This window comes from Lissotriton helveticus, chromosome 4_1, assembly GCF_964261635.1.
Source record: "Lissotriton helveticus chromosome 4_1, aLisHel1.1, whole genome shotgun sequence".
NCBI lineage: Eukaryota > Metazoa > Chordata > Amphibia > Caudata > Salamandridae > Lissotriton > Lissotriton helveticus.
Window position 1 is genome coordinate 1,564,878,695 of NC_136063.1, and position 20,669 is coordinate 1,564,899,363.

Here is a 20,669-nt window from a genome sequence, read left to right on the forward strand (position 1 = left end):
CTGTTTTTCTTTTAAGGCCCGTGAGAACCAGGGTGCAGACACTTTCTTACAGCGTGGTAGGAAGTCTAGGTCTGAGGGGCCCACCCGCTTGCTAAGTTCGCAGATCCATTCCCCAAAGCGTTGATTGTCTATTGTGGTAATTCCCATCATAGTGGGTTTACTCTTCTCAGCCCACCTTGGAAAATCAGGATGCTCTATGATCTTTTTCCAGCAGGGTTTGCTCAACCGGCCGGTTTTCACAGCGCTATTCCCTGCAGTGCTCCTTTCCACTAAGAAGTCAAAGGCGATACATTTGTGGTCTGACCAAGTTTGTGTAAGGGGGGGCTTTACTTTGATCGTATCTAAATTGGAACAAATTCAGTCTAATATGTGGCCAGCTGTGTGTGTGGGGTCCAGGGTAAGAATGGTTAGACCAAGGACCTTCAAAATATCCTAAAACAGATTACACCTGGATCCGTAATAGCATCCAAATGGAGATTCAGATCTCCTAAGAGGGTAAAGTTTGAAAACCTGAGCGTCAGGTTACTAAGCACTTCCCCAAAGCTCTCCAGAAACAAATTTTGCTGCCCTGGCGGGCGGTAAACTAACGCTCCAGCAAAAGTGAAAGAGTCATGGGCCTGTAGGCGGAAGCCGATACTTTCTGCTCCTTTAATGTCCAATAGAGCACTAATAGTGCATTTAATAGTATCACAGTAAATAATCGCAAGACCCCCTCCGCGTTGTTCCATCGTGTCCATCCTTTGGATTAAATAGCCTGGGGGGAGGGCGTGCACAATGTCAGGGTTACACCAGTTCTTTAACCATGTCTCAGTAATAAAGAGACAGTCAAGTTCCCCCTCTACTATTAGATTGAAGATGTGTAGTGCATTTTTGCACATAGATCTGGCGTTTATGAGTCCCCCACATAGATTTTTAGGCTTGTTTGGGATCTAAGACCTTTTTGCAGTGGTAGCAGCTAATTGGACCAACCCAAGTATCCACGTTAAGGGCCTGATGGTCTGTTTATTGAGTGACAGTATGATATCTCTGGTCAGGAGTTGTTTTAGAATTGGTTGGGCAGCATGTCTGGCCCTCGGCCCGACCGCGGCGCGGACGGGCGCAGACGGGCTTTTGTTTGGCGTTCATTCAGCGCACCAGTGGCGTGCCCGCTGCGCGCATCCGCTACGCGCATCCGCTGCGCGTCGGCACAATGTGAGCTTTAACTAGGAGTCTGAGACCGGTCCTAGTGAAAACACTAGACCATCACCTCCTCCAAGATGGCCTCCTCCAATGTGCCCCCGGAAGTGAGTAACCTTCACTCCCTTGTGTACCGCGCTATCTGCCTCCCTCCACACCATCAGCACAAGCTGCGGTGGACCGGGGAGAGAAGCGGTGTATACAACTGTAAGTTCCCCCAGAAAAATAAAATTTCTAAAGTGGCTGGTAACTTAAGCTCTAAGGATTTAAAATACAGGTACTGTGCAGAATCTTAACTCATTCAGCAAACAGTTACAGTGGCGATATTAAAAGTACATGTGTACAAGCCAGCGTTTCCGAAGCATTTCAGTAGTGTGTCAGGGACTTCTATGGCAGTTATGCTGCAGCGCGTCACCTTCGCGCCCACTAAATAGGAGTCTGAGACCGGTCCTAGTGAAAACCCTAGACCGTCACCTCCTCCAAGATGGCCTCCTCCAATGTGCCCCCGGAAGTGAGTATCCTTCACTCCCTTGTGTACCGCGCTATCTGCCTCCCTCCACACAATCAGCACAAGCTGCGGTGGACCGGAGAGAGAAGCGGTGTCAACAACGGTAAGTTCCCCCAGAAAAATATAATTTCTAAAGTGGCTGGTAACTTAAGCTCTAAGGATTTAAAATACAGGTACTGTGCAGAATCTTAACTCATTCAGCAAACAGTTACAGCGGCGATATTAAAAGTACATCTGTACAAGCCAGCGTTTCTGAAGCGTTTCAGTAGCGTGTCAGGGACTTCTAAGGCAGTTATGCCACTGAGTGGGATTCAGTCACGGGGGCGCTGACGCTCGAGCTGCAGTCGCCAGCTGGTTTGTATGTTCAGACACCAGCGCCCTGCGGAGATCAAGCATCCACGAATATATGTTGAGACCCAGTGGCGCATTCCATGTCATGGCTATTTTACATTTGGGAGGCCCAGGGCTAGGTTTAAAAATGTATTTAGGCCCTTACGAGAAGCGCCGCATTTCGTGATGCCCAATAGGAAATGAATAGGCTTCGCCTCCACCTGGGTGTCTGCTGTCTCTGTGAGTGTAGTGGCTACATCAGTTCAGAACACTTGAATACCGGTACAGGTCCATACCATTTGTGTAAATGTGGCTCTCTGGTCCCGACACCTGGGGCATATATCGACAGTAGTTGGATACATGCGTGCCAGTCTATGGGGTGTGAGATACATATGATATAAGTAATTGAATTGGGTATACTTCAATCTGGGTTTGGTCGATATAGTTTTTGGGTGGTTGAGACATTGCATCCATTGCTTATCAGAGAGAGTGGTGTACAGCTTGGCATCCCAGTACGTACGGAGTATTGTCAATGCAGGTGGACCGTCCAGCATAATAGAGGTGTAAATGGCCGTTACGGCAGGTCTACCCCTTACGTGCGTTAGCAGAAGGTGTGATGTGGGCGGTTTGGCGTGGTCGTTATCCCACGCTCGTAAGGAGTGGCTTGTAAGCAAGGCATGTAGCAGGAAGGAGCCCTGCGGTACCACTAACTCCTCGAATATTTGAAGTTGTGAGTCTACATGCATGTCTCCCCATGTGTCCAAACCCCTCTCCCTCCAAGGCCCCATTTCTGGGCGTCCATGACAGACGAACGTGTCCGGAAGTAAATCTAAAGGTAGGTCAGGAGCATGTGTCGCGATCCGGGCCTTGGGCAGCACGTATCTGGACCAGCTCCACCTAGCCGTTGCCATAAGGGTGTTACCTTGGTGTTTCTGGGTCAAAGTAGTTGTACCTGTCATCCACTCCAGTAATACTGGGGGATCCCAGGACAGGGCCGCCATGACCAACTCAGTGAGGTTACTCTTAGCCAGCCATCTCATTGGCCATTGTAGTTGTTCTGCAGCATAATATCGCTCATAGATTGGGGTGCCTAAGCAGCAATCCAATAGCGGCAGATATCCCCCATATCAGAGAGACTAAAAAGGATTCCAGTTCCTTAAATCATTTCCGGGGCAGGCGGTGGGGGAGTATGTAAAAGAAGTACAAAAGGCGCGGGAGGACCAGCATCTTGGCGATAGCCACCCTTCCCATGGGAGGGTAGAGTGGGCGAGTCGAGCAGGCCCTAGTAATGGCCGGACCTAGGTTGCCGTCGATAGCGTCCACCCCTGAATTATTATTATTATTATTATGTCGATTTGTAGAGCGCGATTGCTGCCCGGGGGCGTCCAAGCGCTAAGAAACCAACAGAACAAGAGGAGGTAGCCCGGTGTTATTGGGCAGCAATGAAGAGGAATGTTTTTAGCTGTTTCCTGAATGAGGTGAGATTGGAGTTTTTCCTTAAGTGGAGGGGTAGGGTGTTCCATAGCCTGGAAGCGTTGTAGGTGAAAGTCCTACCGCCAGTTCTGGACTTTTTTATTTTGGGAATTGTGGCCGTGAAGGTCTGGTTGGAGCGCAAACTCCTAGTGGGAAGGTAGTGTGACACTAGGTTGCGAGTGATGAGAGGGCCCGTTTTCCAGAACGCCTGGTGCGCAATGCATAAGGCTTTGAATTGTATTCTTTGGGGAGTGGGTAGCCAATGCAGTTTTTTCAGTCCATTTTTGACTGATTGACGTCGAGGGATCTGTAGCAAAGTGCGCGCGGCACAGTTCTGCACCGTCTGTAATCTCCGTATCGTGTACTCAGGGGCGGCGAGGTAAAGGGCGTTGTTATAATCCAGTCGTGACTGGATAAGGCCCTGAATGGCTACTTGTTTTGCCTCCATCGGTAGAAGATGGAGTACCTTCCTTAGCACTCTGAGGAGGCCGAAGCAGGTGGCTGCCAGTTTGGTAGATTGGGTGCCGAAGGACAGAGATCTGTCTAGCCACACCCCAAGGCTCTTGATGCTGTCCTTTGGGGCCGGAGGGGTGCCCAGGCAGGGTGGCCATAGAGTGCTGAGGGAGTTAGGGTTGGCAGGGCCCAGGAGCATAAGCTCTGTCTTGTCTCCATTCATTTTTAATGAGGAGGAGGACATCCAGTCCTTGACTTCCTCTAGGCATTTCCTCAGCCCTCCTTTTGAGGTCTGGTTAACTTCCTGTGCCAGTGAGACCACTAGCTGGTCTCACTGGCATGGTAGACCTGGACCCCCAAGTATTTAAAAGTGTCAAACGCCCATGCCAACAGTGTACTCGGAGCTGCCAGTCTTTGGGCTGGCAACATAGGCGTCATCGGAAACGCCCCCGATTTAGACCAATTGACTCGGAGTCCGGACACCTGTGGATGCTCATTTAAGAGGTCTATTATCAACTGCAGTACCTCAGTCCGGCCGCGCAGATAGATTAACGCGCTGTCCGTGTACAGTGACACTATGTGCCACCGGTGATCTAACTGTGGGCCCCAGTCCATGACCCGTTGTCGCAGCCTACATGCCAATGGCTCCATGGCCAAGGCAAAGAGAATCGGTGACAGGAGGCAACCTTGGCATGTGCCTTGCACCATCGGGAAAGATGAGATTGTGTGACCCATCTTCACCCTAACCTGTGGTTTGAAGTACAGCAATCGTATCCACTGTGTGAAATTTTGGGCGATGCCGAATCATGTTAGCACCGCTAGCAGATAATCCCAGCTCAAAGTGTTGAACGCCTTTTCGATGTCTAAGGATGCTATCCAAGACATCTCCGTCTCTCCCCTCGCCCACTCCAACAGTGCAAACAGACGATGCAGATTCAGGCCAGTGTTTCACCCTAGTATAAAGCCATTCTGGTCCTCATGGACCAATAGGGGGACAGCCGCGATCAACCTGTTCGCCAGTTCAACATCGACAAAGGGCGATATGAGGCACTTTGGAGAGGGTTGCGGCCTGCCTTCGGCAGAATCACTATGTGGCAGTCCTAGTAAATGCCCCCCGTGCAACCGGTCAAAAGGAAACATATGACACATTAAAGAATAGAGTGGTACATTGGCTCGATAAGAACTGTGGGTACCCTGTGGCAGGAGCTTACCAGATACTTTTGACACAAAGAGTGAGATGGCTTGGCTCTTTACGGAAGAATCTTAAAGGAGATTGTATAATTATTAACTTTAGAAATCCAAGCTGGGCAAGAAATACCCTAGCTAGGGCAATACCACCAACTCAGTTGGATCTGAATGTGTTGTTTCAACTCCTTGGCTTCTTTTATAGGCACCTAAGGCCGACCCAATACGTGGAGAGCGGGACTGGTAGCTTACGTATGACGCCAGACTTAGAAATCCATCCTCAATACCTATTGCCTTTCTCAAATAGATACCAAGCCCTGAGCACCCTGCAAGAAAATGATTGACATGAATCCTACCATTCCCTTTGAGCTAAGACCATAAACTCTAAAGATGGGAAAGGCGATCATGGTGGGGAGTATTTAGATGTTATTACTCTACCCTATAAAGATCTGGGTACTGACCCACCATATGCAGAGAATGTCATTTTAGCTCCTATTAATCAACATGAGGATTATGTGAGTGTGTTTTCCACTGTTAACCCAAGGCTCGAAATAGATAATGGATATAAAATAGCAACTTGGAATATCGCTGGTCTAATAAGTAAACAGGACTCCCTAGGATGGTATGATTTTATTAATGAACTGGACATAATTTGTGTACAAGAAACTTGGTGTACCTATCCTATTTATATTAAAGGGTTTTCTTCACATTGGTTACAGGCAGTACCATTGCCTGCAGGAGGAGCGAAATGGGGGTTCCTGGAACTTGTTTCAAATAAGTTACCAGTAATTGTAAAAAGAGTTGTCACAATTAAAGTGTATATTCAAATTATATGGTTGCATTCTAAAGGTGCCAGGGATGTGGTTGTGGTTAATTATTATAATAATGTGTTTGATTCAACCCGTAGTAAAATTGTTCAAGAGTTGGATAAGGGGTTAGATACCCTATTAAGTTCTATTAATAATAACATTGTACTTATTTGGGTCATGGATTTTAATATTCATACAAGCTCTTTGTCGGCCACTTGAGTATGCAGGGTTAAAAATGAAGAGAGGGATGGTTATAAACAGTTCCCACACAATGATGCTGGTGGAGCCCTGAACTCAATGATTGGCAAGTTTGATTTAGAATTGCTACAGAGTGCTCGCGATATTAATGGTGATCTAATACCAACATTCATAGGTAGGAATGCTGCACCCACCATCGATCATGTGCTAATTTCTTTTAGTGCTAGCAATATGTGTTACACTCAGGGGGTTGCCCAGCTAGCACTGAGAGATCACAACTGTATCATAATGACAGTCCTCCTTTGGGACAGAAAGGTTGCAACCCACCCAAGTACTATAATTAATATTGTGCCTTTTAGACCTAACGGGGTTCATATTAAAAGGGAGGGAGAGGACCCCACAAACATATTGTATGAAATTGTCACAAAATGTGGTGAGGAGATTTTTTATTGTATCGATGATGATGTTAGCCCCACCCAGTTGATAACTAATTTTATTAAAATTAATACTATAATAGTGGAATACTGACAGCGCCCTACCAGAAAAAAATAGGCAATATGGAGGGTGGTTGATTATACATGCACACAAGCCCTAAATCAACTGAAACAGGCCCTACACTGCAAACGAAGAGATAATGTCCTGATCAAAAACCTACGGTTTAATTACAAAATTGTCCTTGAGGTTAGGCAAAAGGAATTACAGGAGTCAGCATGGGATAAGTTATCCATGGCACCAGACACTGCTAATAGCAAACGTTTTGGGGAAATAGTGAATTTTCGCTTGTACCATGTGAAGCTTGTGTATCTTATTTTTCATGTATTTCTATTCCACCAGATTATGAACTATCTAGGACATTAGGTAAAACACAGAGGAATTGGCCAATTCTACCATTAAATATTATAATGGAAGAAGTATAGATGGGTCTGAAGGAAAGCAAAGGGGGAAAGCCCCCGGCCCAGATGGGGTACCAGTAGATGTCTATAAAGCTGCAACAGACCCATGGGGGCCCATTCTTACTAGGGTATTTAATACAGCTGTGACAGAGCATATCCCTCCTTTGTGGGGCCAGTCTGTTGATATTCCTATTTTTAAGAAAGGTAATAAGTCAGAGACAAATAACTACTGCCCCATATCGCTCCTAGATTCCTCAGTAAAGGTGATGAGCAAAGTCCTTCTAGTGAGTTTAGAAAAGTGGGCAAATGAAAATGGGATACTCTCCCCAGCACAATATGGTTTTAGGAAAGGGGAGACCATAGAGCAATGTATTAACTTGGAATTATTAATAGGCAAATACACATGCGCTAAAGAAGGGAGATTGTATCTATGCTTTGCAGACCATAGCAGTGCATTCGATCTTGTACACCATTCAATTCTTTGGCCATTTATAATCTTGGCGCACCTAAACCAATTATCTGTTTCCTTGCAAGGTTTTATGAGATATTATCAACTAAGCTGCGATATGGGCAGCTGGGCAAGTGCACACAAAATTTTGATGTGAAACGAGGCAGGCTGTGTTCTGGCCCCACTCCTTTTTTCACTGTTTATTAATGAGGTAGATACAGTTTTGCAAATGGTTCAAGCAGATGCCCCAAAAACCTCGGGTAGCCCTTGCTATATGCAGACGATGATGTGTTGCTCCCTAGGACCCCGGTAGGTAAGCGATTAATCAACAACTTTAGGTATTTTATTGTCGCAAGACAACTACTAATCAATAAAACAAAGACATATACCATGGTATGCAGACCTAAATTAAAGAAATATAAAACTTTTTATGTTGATAGTACCCCTGTAGATACTGTTAACCCTTTTTGCTACCTGGGAGTAACTTTTTCAGGTAGTGGGAATAGGTCACATGAATTAATCAATGTTCAATCCGAGATGAATAAGAGTGCATATGGGTTTTTAGATTTGCATCAAAATTAGACTACTTCCCAATCAAGGAAATGTTAGCAATGTACAAGACCAGAACTGTAGCGACTGCCCTATATGGCAGAGTGGTGTGGTGTCATAATTGTAGCCAGGTATTGCAGCAAGAAGAAAATTCCATTTAAAATGTCTTTTAAGTTTACCCTCCTCAGCATCTAATGACGTAATACACCAGGAAGTATGATTATTGTACTTAGCAGATTTAGTTGCCCCGCGACCGTTGCTGTTATGGAGGTCCATTTGCACCAAAGATTAAACTAATTTTACCAAAACTATTATTAAGGACTGTCTACTCATGGATTTAAAAATGTGTATTCCCTGGTTAGGATATATTAGCGATATATACTAAATTAGTTAAGTTATAAATCCAAATGAATCCTGTGCAGGTGAGTACCCTAACTAAACATGTAATTAAGGATGCCTTTCTTATTTATAAAACAGAAACTCGTATGAGAATGGTAAGGAAACAATCAACTTTTATATTCTATCAATCAATAGAATCTACAATGGAATTTCAAGATTATTTCACCCAGGTGACTAAGCCAACACATCATTTTGTATTGATCAGACTGAGATTAGGAATAGTACATCATCTAGTCGCTTTCCATGTAATGAAATCATGTCCCTCAGATTTCACCCCGTGCCCTTGTGATGGGCAGTCCAAGCAAAGCACAGTTCATTGTATGCTTTTTTTCTGATTTTTACTTGTATTTAAGGCAGTACTATTTAAAACCACTTTTTTTAAAACTTAATGTGGGAGCGCATAAAGCTGCAATGAAATTACTTGCTGGCCATAATGATCCTGGGATATGTTTTAATGTTGCGTCATTTATATTAAAAGCCATAAATGCAAGAAAAAAGGCATTGTCTTCGGATAAATGATTAATATGTATTTGATATGGAGTGTCCTATGTAATGGCTGTCTAAATCTCTTTTAACTGATTGTTTTTATAAATGTAATTTAAACTTTTAATTGCTTTTATGGTTGTTTGTACATGTTGAATTAAGCTTATATTGATTGATTGACTGTAATGTTAGAATCAATTAAAAACAAAGTATAGAAAAAAATAGCTGAGCCTGAATCAACCAGTCCTCATTGAAAGGGCCAGACAGGCCTTTTATTCCACCGGGCTTTTCCCCAGATGGTTGCAGCCCTTGGAGGCCAGTTTTGAAAGTTCAGGACTGCTCCTCGTGCCTCTGGAACTTTCCCCAGCTCCCCGAGGTTAATTGCCGTAGGCACAGGGAGGCTTCAAGAGATGGGAGAGGAGTTGGTCTAATGGCTAGGGAGGTTGACCTCAAATTTGGGGAACTGGGTTCGAGTCTCAGCAAGGACGCGCAACATCCTGTGATTCTGGGCAGATCACTTAATCTCCCTGTGCCTAACAAAAATGAATGTGTCCTCATGTAACGTAACTGGTGCTTCTGTAAAGAGCTCTGATACCAGATACCTTAAGGTCAAGTTTGCAAAATATAAAACTCTGTTAAAAAAAATAGAAGATATAGAAACAGGGAGGGGAAAGTGGAGAGAAAGAGACCAGAAAAAGAGGAGCGTGTGGGGCTGGTTTGAGCATTTGTGCTCTTGGCTTCCCAGTCTGGCATTGCTTATTGTGCAGCTCCTTGACATTCTACCATTCCTATGCTTTATGTTATAGTACTTAATACAACACAATAACTCCTCCCTCCCCCAGCCAAATGTGGAGTCAAACACACCTCTTTAGGATTCAATTACCATTTTGTTTCTTTCACATTACCTCATATTGGACAGTGTAAAAGAGAAACCACTATACAATTACACTGATGGAATAAAGCCATCCCCACAACCAATGCTTAATTTGTAAAAATAATAACTGCTGGGGCCCTCACCAGGAGGCCACTGCAGTTTGAACCAGTCATTGCTCTGGCCAGCACTGCTCATGATAGTACCAACACAACTATTAACTACCACACTCCTAAACGTGTGACTATTCAGACAATTCCAGGCCATCAAAGCTATATGAATGGCATGAGCACTGTTAATAGTCATTTTAATGTATTTTGAATGAACAAGTATCTGTTGTTGCGCTCATCTCTAAATTAGACAGTCAGCGTCACCATGGTACAGACTCTCATAAGTTCTCAGTGTTGACAATTAAGTGCCGGTGCTGAGCACCGAAAGTCACCAGCTCAAATTAAGCACTGCCCACACCATCTGGATGTTAATAAAAAAAAATCACTATTTAAATTCAAACGTGGCTTCGGCATACCCCACAAACACAAGGGGATGATGGATGGATCACAAACTTTTCAGACACTCACTCCCAGTCTTAGAGCTGGGATGAACACATCATAGCTCTTTAGCTCACTTTGCGACCCCAGTTCAGACCCAGCTATATGTCAATCAGTCAGGCCGGTGCCTCATGGGAACAGTCCAGCCCGAACTGCCAAGCCGGGTCTTCCCTGGACCGGAAACAAGCATCCTTGGACCGATTTTGGGGTAACATCCCTCATCAGCCAGGCTAGCTTGAATCTAGTGGTAAAGTGAGCAAGGGACCCAAGTCTAAGCACACCCTGCCAACCTGGGGCGAACAAGCAAACGCAAGGAGATGATGGACGGAGCGCTGAAACTTTTTGTGTATGTGGAAAAGGTGAATTTGAAACTTGTATGGGAATTTGCACTTTACGTCATGAGGGGCAGTAGGAATGGTAGCCAGCCAATGAGTGCCTTAAATTGTAGGTAATATGGCCACTAAGAACATTGTTGGCCTATTAATCATCTTTTTTTTTTTTATTTATAAAATTTTATTGGAGGTCACGGTGCAATAAGGAAATACATAAATACATTACCATAAGCAAGGTTTAAGAACATCTGATACATATATGAGCAATTAAAAAGAAAAACACAATATTTTATGTGGGGGTAGAAAATTATATGAAGATCAATCAATAAATATAGCAATACAGTACAATTTCAAATTCTTATTCTATCGTCCATCCATTTCTTAACCAGGGCCCATAATCGTCTTCCCATTTCTCGTTTTTTAGCACCTTTAAATTCATAGAGGCTAGACTCAATATTGTAAATGGCTAAGAATCTAGAGATCCACATCTGAAAAGACGGGGCTGTTACATCCTTCCAACCGGCCGAAATAATGATTCTGAGCACGGCAACAGACATAAAAACCAAAGCAGCCTCGTTATCTGTTAAAACCAATTTAGAATCTGAGCCAAATAACATTAGAGTTGGGGATAGATCGATCTTATGACCTAGCAGCCCCTCCCAGAATTTTGTTATTCCATCCAGGACGGGGGTCAATCGTTCACAGGTAAAGAACATATGTAGTAGGTCAGCTTGTCCCTTATCGCATCTCGGGCAGCAATCATCATTCCTGACACCCCAAGCAAATAATTTAGCCGGTGTATGGTATAGATTAAAGACTGTTTTAAAATGTTGTGCTCGTAAATTGGACGCCCGAAAAATCTTTTTATTCAAGGTTAATGCTAGGTCCAAATCTACATCCCGGTTTCCCAATTTAGTTGCCCAATCACTTTCTACTTTTCCTACATCGTCCTGTAAACTGGACACCAGCATGTTGTAAATAACTTTTATCTTCTTACATCTTCTTCTCATACCTTCAACCACAGGAAAGTCTACAAGGGGTTTGAGCTTTGGTCTACAAGCCTGTAGGATGCCGGAGATTTGACCATATATAAGCCATTGATTTGAGGGAAGACCATATCTCCTTTGCATGTCCTCAAACCCACTTATCCTATCTCCTACCATTAGATCTCCAATCGTTTTAACCCCTAAATCCTTCCAGACTTGTAGGTTCCCGTCATTGCTTAAATGAGGAAAAAGGCTAGAATTAACCAAGAGAAGAGAAGGGTTGACTTTAGGGATATGCTAAATTTTAAAATTGATTTCCATACTTGCCATGCACCTAGCAGGATCTTAAATCGTGCCTTTTTATAGAACCTATATTCCAGTTCCGTTAGCAGTAATCCCTTAGCTTTTTCCCCCATTAGTAAATTAAAGATGGGAGGGGGACCCTGGTTGTCTGCAATAATCGCATCAGTGTCACATTGAAACAGGATTGACATCTGGGTTAGGAGACAGGTCCAGTGATACAATCTCAGGTTAGGAAGTGCCATCCCACCCCTTTCCCACGGAAGGGACATAAGGGTCGTTGAGCGTCTAACCTTGCCATATTGCCATATGAACTTGATAAAGACAGACTCTAGTTGCTTCAGAATTTTCTCCTCAATATATAGGGGGATGGCTCTAAATAGATATAGCACCCTTGGAAACATCGTCATTTTTACAGCATTTACTCTCCCGACCAGCGAAAGATGAAGGGCATCCATCCTTTTCAGTTCTACCTCTATGGATTTAATAAGGGGGGGGGTAATTCTCTTCCACTATCTTACCCACTGTAGCATTTATCTTAACCCCTAAATATAAAGCAGAATCAACATACCTAGGGTCGGGTCTTGATATGTTTCTAGAGCAAATTATCTGGGTTTTAGATTCATTCAGAAGATATCCAGAACCTTGTCCAAAAAGTTTAGTCATCTGTACCAGTTCTGAGAGTGCTTGCTGCGGGTCTGTTATGATAACCGCCAGGTCATCAGCGTAGGCTAAAATCTTGTTTTCATAACTATTATAAATCACAGGAGATATTCTAGGGCTCTCTAGAATCTTCTGAATGAGCGGATCGATGTATAGAGCGAATAGTATGGGGGAGCAGGGACAACCCTGCCGTGTCCCTCTACTTATCTTAAACTTGTCTGATTTCTCTCCCATTACCGTAATTGTCGCTTCTGGGTCAATATACATGGCTTTAATAGCCCTAACAATATTTGGACCAAAGCCCCTCCCGGCCAAAATGCTCCAGAGGAAGCTCCACTCCACCCGATCAAAAGCTTTTTCTGCGTCGAGCAGGATCATGGCCATCCCTCCCCCCACGGCTTCCTGGGCATCAAACAGGGTTATTGCTCTAGATATGTGATCTGTCGTACCGCGCCCAGGGACAAAACCATGTTGCCATGGAGAGACAAGATCGGCCATGATCCTGCCCAACCTCTTCGCCCAAATCCTTGAATATAGCTTAGTATCAGCATTTATTAAGGATATAAGTCGATATGACCCCGGTTTCTCTGTTGGTTTTCCTTTCTTATGAAAGACTATAATGTTAGTTTCTTTCCATGAATCGGGGACCACCCCAGAGTACAGTATCCCATTAAAAAGATCTACTAAAAGAGGAGTGATCTCTTTTTCAATAGCTTTATAAACCTCAGAGGGAAGGCCATCAGGGCCAGATGCTTTCCCTGGCGCTAATTCTCGCAGGGCAGATAAGACTTCCTCAGTTGTAATATCTTTATCAAGTGCTTTTCTTGTTGTATCATCCAAACACGGTCCTCTGTCAATACACCTGTCCTCCTGATCAATATTGAAAGGGTCCTTCTCATATAATTTCTGATAGTATTTTTTAAATATCAATAGGATATCTTTTATCTCTGTATATATTATCCCATCCTCTTCTATACATGGGATCGCATTCTTTGTTTTTTCCTGTCTAATCCGGAGTGCAAGTGCTCTACCAGCTTGCTCACCCGTTTCATACCTCTTTGCCTTCGAAGCTTGGTACTCCCCTACTGCTTTCAGTGTAACCTCCTTCTGCAGTGCCGCTTTTACTGCCAACAGAACTCCCTGGCTAGCCTCGGTGTTACTGCCAGTAGCGATATCCTTTATATGTTGTTCTTCCACCTCGACTAATTTGACCATTAGTCTCTCTACTTCGCTTCTATCTTCCTTTCTAAGCCTGGCAGCACAGCTGATTGTTACTCCTCTTAAAGCAGCTTTGAAAGTCTCCCAGACCCCATTTCGGGATGTGCTATATCTATTTGCCGCAAAAAAATCGCCAGCCCATTTATTCAAATGATCCACGAATCTACTATCTACTAACAGCCTTCTTTCAAAGGTCCAGTTTGTTTTAGGCCGTTCTAGCCCTCCCATATCGTAATTCAACAGCAAAGGGTTATGATCTGAAATAACCCTTGTGAGTCTGCTTATCTTAACTTTTTTGGATTCAAAAGCAGAAACAAAAAAGTAGTCCAATCTTGAATATCTCTGGGCTGGATTAGAAAAATAAGTATAACCTAGATTTGAAGGTTCTTTAGCCTATTAATCATCAGTGATCAAAGCTGACGTGCTTACGCAAAACAGTTGCTCAGCACCCTTGGCATGGTAGACGTATGAAGCATTACTTGTTATCAGAAGTCTGACACATTTTAGTAAAATCCTAGAATATAGTAGGTGGTATCCTGGAATCTTTGGGAAATAGTCATAAGTATTTAGTATGCCCTAACATAAGACAACAATTATGCTAGCATTTTAATTTTGATGAGATATTCATAAAAAGGCATAGTGCAGAGGTTGGTCATCATAAATGGATAAGTAATGGAACAATTTTACAGTGGGTGATATTTCTCTCCCTCTTTACTTTTTTTTCTCAAGGACCTCTTTACATAAGATAGGAACGGAGAAAGGTGTGCCTCCTATCTACCAGCATTTTGTATCAAGAGCACACATTTATCACAGGCACTTGGGTCTCTTCAGATATTCAGAAACTGCCCGCCAGAGTAGCATGACTTGACCCTGAAGTATTGGAATACTCGTTTAGGTTCCCTTTAGAACCACTTATTAAGCAGTTTTTGCTTTTCAGCCAATGCATTAAAGCACTGTGTTGTGAATTACACTGTTGTCCCAAAACGTTCTTGGAAGGAGAAGTTCCTACTCCACCCAAAAAAAAAAAACGAAAGTCCACTGGATAAATTATGATTTGCTTAGTCCGCTTGCCACCAATGAAACTTTTGATTACCACACATTTCCCACCACACAGCTACGGATTCATGTAGTACTAGCGACTCACTTCTAGGGTATTATACCTGACAAATGGCACAGATTAACCTAAGACAATACACTGTCAATGCATTGAGGTATACGGCTGAAGCTGCATAATGCCAGGGTCATTGAGAAGACATTCTGAGTAGGCACTGGAAGACTTGCTTCTGCTTAAGATGGGAGATGCCACGACGAGCATGGAATGTCTAACTACGTCATTTCGAATCATCCACGATTCTTCATGAGCTTTTGGAACCTCCCTTTTGCTTTAATATGTGTGCAAGCACATGTTAGCTGCCTAGAGGGTGCCATCAGAAGGGACCTGTGCACTGTGGCTCTGGAGAGAGAAGAGTTTTATATTTTTGCTGGACAGAGCTCTTCTCTTTACTAATCAAATAGGCAAAACCATGCACACAGTAGCAACAAGGAAGAAAGAGGCCTGCTTAGAGACAGATTTGACACCCTACATGTATCACCACCGTTCACTACCACAACCTTAGGGGCGTGGCTATTGTCTGACTAGAGCCTCTGCTCTTATCTTTGGAGGTGGAGCTAGAATATCCAGCCAGACAGTGTCGGATTAAACCCTGTAGTGGCTCCTAGGCCGTCAAAATTCAGGGCACCCTAAACTCAAACCTAAAAAAAAAAAAAAATCATGGCACCCTTCTCAAATTATCTCCTGTTACCAACTACAACAGATTTTCTTTACAAACTGACATCTGCCAGGAGATGAGCTTTTAAGAGACAAACTATTATGTGAATCTGATATCTCTGGTTTATGTACTTTAAGCTGTATTTTGCCCCGAAAAGGAGTGTCGCCCATAGGCCGGTGCCTACTTTGCCTATTTGGTAATCCGGAACTGCAGCCAGGTCACAGGCTTATAAAAGATCTCTCTGAGGTCCCCATAGTGACCCTGCCCCTAACACGTACCCCTGTCATGAAGCAGACTGTCTGAGGAGGGTCTACTCTTGTGTGGCCCCTGCAGGACTGCCTACATATAACCACAAAGTGGGCATGTCTACGGACCTATTTATTTAGAATTACCTTTAAATACCTATCCAGATCTAATTGATGTTTTGATAAAATGTAGTGGAACCTCTCTGTGCAAGAAGTAAGCTGGGCAGATAGTCAACCTTCCCTCTCCCTCCTGTATATTTTATTTACTTTTTATCTCGTTTTGACTATCGCTATTGAACCGATGCGCTTTAAAACACATTAATTGTTGTCACACATTTTTGCCTTTCGTTCTTGGTGAAACCACACGCCCCACCTGCAAAACTCCATTTATATTCTATTGAATTTACAACGTTAAAAATGTAACACGGCAAAAAAATACACTATGTTCCACTGACTTAAACCAAATATCCCTCACGGAGACTCCCCAAATTCCTGCAAAGTTGTCTTTAAATTTTATCATACCCAGTGCTAATTTATTGATGAAAGAAATGCGCTTCAAAATGCAGAATTTGCAAGAATTCCCACAACTGTTTAAAGATGTATTGGAGTATGAGAAAACCAATAGTCCAAAAATATGTATTAGGTGCTTTGAAACAGAAATATATAGTATTTTCCTGAAAAATGCTAGTGGGAAAACACCAGTGCTATTTTTTTCATTTCTGTTGTCATTACCGGGGGCCATGTATCCATAAACATGTACTGTTGGCTACGTGCCTGGCTAATGAAATTACAAACCATATGCAAAATTACTGTTTCCAATGTCACAATACTCTACACTTCTGTTGCATATTCTGGTCATACAGAAACTGCACGCCTCAAACGGAGACGTTACCCTGTTGTTTCAGAAGTGATATTTATTTCAATATATCCAATAACCAAGATGATTCCTTACCACAAACGGCTGCAGGACAAAAAAGCAGAACACGGTAGAAAAGCATAATGCGTGGAGCCAAAGAATACATTTTGTAGATCCAAATCTGTAAAATAAGATAAAACACAGATAGATTTATATTAACATGTAAAATATTGCCCGGGAACAGATCAATATGTTTTTCACTATATAACAAAAACCGTAAATGTTGAGCATTATTTTTAACATCTGCTCCATCGTTAAAATAAAAAAGTTCTTAAGCAATGAATCATTTTTAGAAAATAAAATGTGTGTATATCTATACACTTCATTACGGTGTGAACATAAAATATAGATACAATATAATAGTAGCATATTTTCTAGCACACATTAGAATATTGGAACGTCATGCTTACATTTCACCTACCTCTGCAAACGGCTCACTGAATGAGGTAAAGTCAGCGGTGCGGCGAGGAACTACCTTCATGAAATGTATCATTTATTTTTCCAAAGTATGTCTTAAACCTTGAGAGCTTTTCGTGAGAGAAGGTGAATATAGAGCTCACACATTCATCTAACTCCCTTGTCCTAGTTGTATAGGATTGGAAGGGAAGGGAAAGACTAGAGTTGAAAGCAGGAGTAAGTTGGAAAGAACTGTTGTTTTGAGGAAGGTTACACCCAAAAGAATGTTCAAAAAGATTACAATTAATGACACCACACAATTCAATACTTCATACTATTCAAAGCTGGATGTCTGGTTCCTGCTTGACGAAAATTGACTTTGGTCTCATTGGTTTCTACTGTGCTTCCAACCGTGGCGCATGCAAGGATGTCCTACCCGTCCGTCAGTGTCTCCTCTCACTGACTCACATGAGGCCAGCGCAGGCCCCAAGGAATCGCTGAGGTCAATCTGAATATCAGGAAACAGCAACGCCTCCGTACCATCAGGATAACAGGAAATGCAAACAATCCATTACGTGCAGCTGGGTTTTAGTAGTTGGGTGAACTAACATTCTTATAAAGTGTTTAGGATAAAACTGCGGCCCTCCGCTTCAAATACCCATGACCGAAAAACCAGCTAGCTTGAGTTGGGGCCCCACCCTTTCCCACACAATCTTAAGAACTGAGGGGGCAGATCCTGTGTGTTTGTGCTGAGTCAGCAATAAAGGAGTCAGATCAGACATTCATTGAGCTAACCAGGTGCAGGAGTGCCACATCAGTAGAGCCAGTTAGGTAAAACTAATAGGCGTGATTTTCTAAAACGAGTGGCAGGATGTTTCTCTTTGCCAATGTTTGTCTGTAAAGAATTGTTTTTAAAAATAAGTAAAAGAAAATAAATACTGGAGGAAGAGTGAACAGATCTTATGGTATCTCAAAAGAATACATTGAATTCAAGGTTTTCAATCTTTATCAATTTTGTGGTTTACATTTTAATTACTTTCACTCAGGAAACTAAACGACATTTTCCAAGAATTAGAAAGTGGTAGAATGTAAAGGGAAACATTTCCCAAAATGTACTTTCGGCTGTGGACCTTGGACAGATTTATGGGCCTCCAGGAGAAGTGTCATGCGAAGTACAATTTCTGTCTCAGACGCAAGCTGAGCTAGTGCAGAACATGGCCCTTTATGCCTCACCATGAAAGCCTTTGTGTACTGTACTTTCATGCTATATGTCAAATATAACAGATGAAACAAATCAGCTCTCCAGGTCTGCTCTGCAGCCATACCCCAGCAAAAATATTCCTGTTACTGTGGTCTTTGCAGACAAGCTGGGAGGAGTGGGAAACAACAAAGCATGCTGGAATTTGAGGAGGGAAGCAGCACACAAGGTAGAAAGCTAGAACATAGATGCACTCTCATGCAGTGCGAGTAGTGGAAGGATACAAGTCAGTCAATTAAAAGGATTGTAAAGAGCCTATGTCCAGTAGAGGGACAAACACAAGGAGAGGAAGGCAAGCTATCGCATAAGAAGCAAGCAGATGAGAGTGACACAGTCAATCAATGGAAGGCTGTGCAACTTGGGGCTTGCATGTACACTCCACCACTTTCCAAGCCTTTACTGCTATGTTACGCCATGCCCAGGTGCATGGTCTTTTGCTAAGGAACCATGTAATAAATAAACCCCAACTGGGCAATCTCAACAAAATAACACATTTGCACCCACCAGCAACTAAGTCATCACTGCCCAAATTTCCCTTCCTGGTCAATAATTAACTTGCAATGTCCTGCTCAATCGGCAACCACAGTAACATAGCTCTCTAAGAACTGTCCTCCACACAGAAGCCTAACTCAATCACAACCACAGAATATCAGAGTACGTCGTCAATACATAAAATCAACATGTCAACTCCCTCTTTCATGGAACACCAATTTAAAGTTCTACTTGATGATATACTGATCCTTTAACGACTTAACCACAGCGGTTTTTCCGCTGTGGTGAGGGCGTTCTATTAGGTGGGCGGAGCTGCGTCAGCCGACGGCAGCACTAGCGAGGTAGTGCTCCCGTCGGCCAACGGCCGACGGCAGCACGCAAGGGGTTAATTGATAAAATTGTAACATGCAGGCAAACCATCTCTTTGTTGGTCTCAACAAAAAGGAGAACCTGCTCCCTCTCACAGCTTGAGATACAAAAGGCACAGACGGAGCAAGAAAGCGACCAGTTAAATATACACCCTGCAATTCTAGAATAAACGTCCTCTATGCGACACACTTTTCCTCACTCTAATATTACAGAAAACAGCAAAAGTCTACCTTTTCATAATATTCTTGACACCTACTGACTCAATGCCTGCAGTTGTGTACTTACTAATGTGCCTCATTTAATCTGCTTCCACCACAACCACCCAAAAAACCTAATACACTGTTCAAGCAGCCCTGCGCTCTATGAAAACCCTTACGGGCACTCTGTAATTAAGGCATCTGGGCTGTATCTCAATGTTACTCTTTACACCGAATGCGGATCAAGGTTCTACAAATGACTTCCACTCCAGCTAAAAAAAATAAGAATGAATTTCCTTGAATTTGACTTAGCTTTTAGGTACGTCAATGCAAATCAGTGCTGTTCTGCTACTGAACCACTCCAGAAAGCCAACAATGCTAGCTGGTTAAGGTATATTTAACAGCTTTACACAGGCTGACTGATGAGCCTTTTGAAATATTAGTCAGTGAATAGTCTTTGTTCAGCTTAAAAAGCTATAAAAGAGTACAACGAAATATACATAGCTGTTCTGGAAATAAGGACTGCATAATCAGGGTACAATAGGATTGGGATTAGACACTTTCCCATCCTAGGTAGGTCTGTCGCCTCCTTTAACAAAAAGCTATAAACCTTATTTATATAAAGCAAAAAAAGAAAGGAGGCCAAAATACACCCCCACCGTACACCTCTGCGTGTTATAATTGAAGGGGTGGTTTCACCTAATGGCCCATAACGAACCATTATGGAAGTTTCCCAGGGCATACGTCTTATCATGGACATCCATTGGTTCTAATATGTCCCATAGTTTAGTATGATTTATGAGGTCGAAAGCACTGGAATGGTCTGGTCTATAAAAGGCAGGTGGAGACCCATTCTTTGCCAGAACATATTTCCCTTCAAAAAGCTACAGATTGAAACATTGTTCTATAGTACTGATCCCAGGGTGAAAACCAAACTGTACTTCTGATAAAATGTTGTTTTCATCTGCCCATGCTTCAACACGAGAGAGAAGACCCTGTTCTAAACTTTTACTTCTAGAATCAATAAATGATATAGGATGGTAGCAACTAGGAGAACACCTGTCCCCCTTCTTGAAAATGGGGACTATTGTCGTGACCCTCCATTAACCTGGGAGATGACCCGTTACTGCAGCTGTCAATACTATATCTATAAGGGGGGCCCATACGTAATATTTGCCTTAAAAATGTCCAAGGGACAAAATTGG

At 43.0% G+C, this 20,669-nt stretch overlaps 1 protein-coding gene across 1 annotated transcript in view; it reads right to left on the bottom strand.

Moving 5' to 3' along the window:
- PKD1L1 (polycystin 1 like 1, transient receptor potential channel interacting) overlaps window positions 1-20,669 on the bottom strand; it is a 1,793,388-nt gene that overhangs the window by 450,722 nt on the left and 1,321,997 nt on the right. The window contains exon 50 of the mRNA XM_078688182.1: window positions 16,789-16,873. Within this exon, the coding sequence (XP_078544308.1) occupies window positions 16,789-16,873 (85 nt within the window). The remainder of the gene's footprint in view (window positions 1-16,788; window positions 16,874-20,669) is intronic.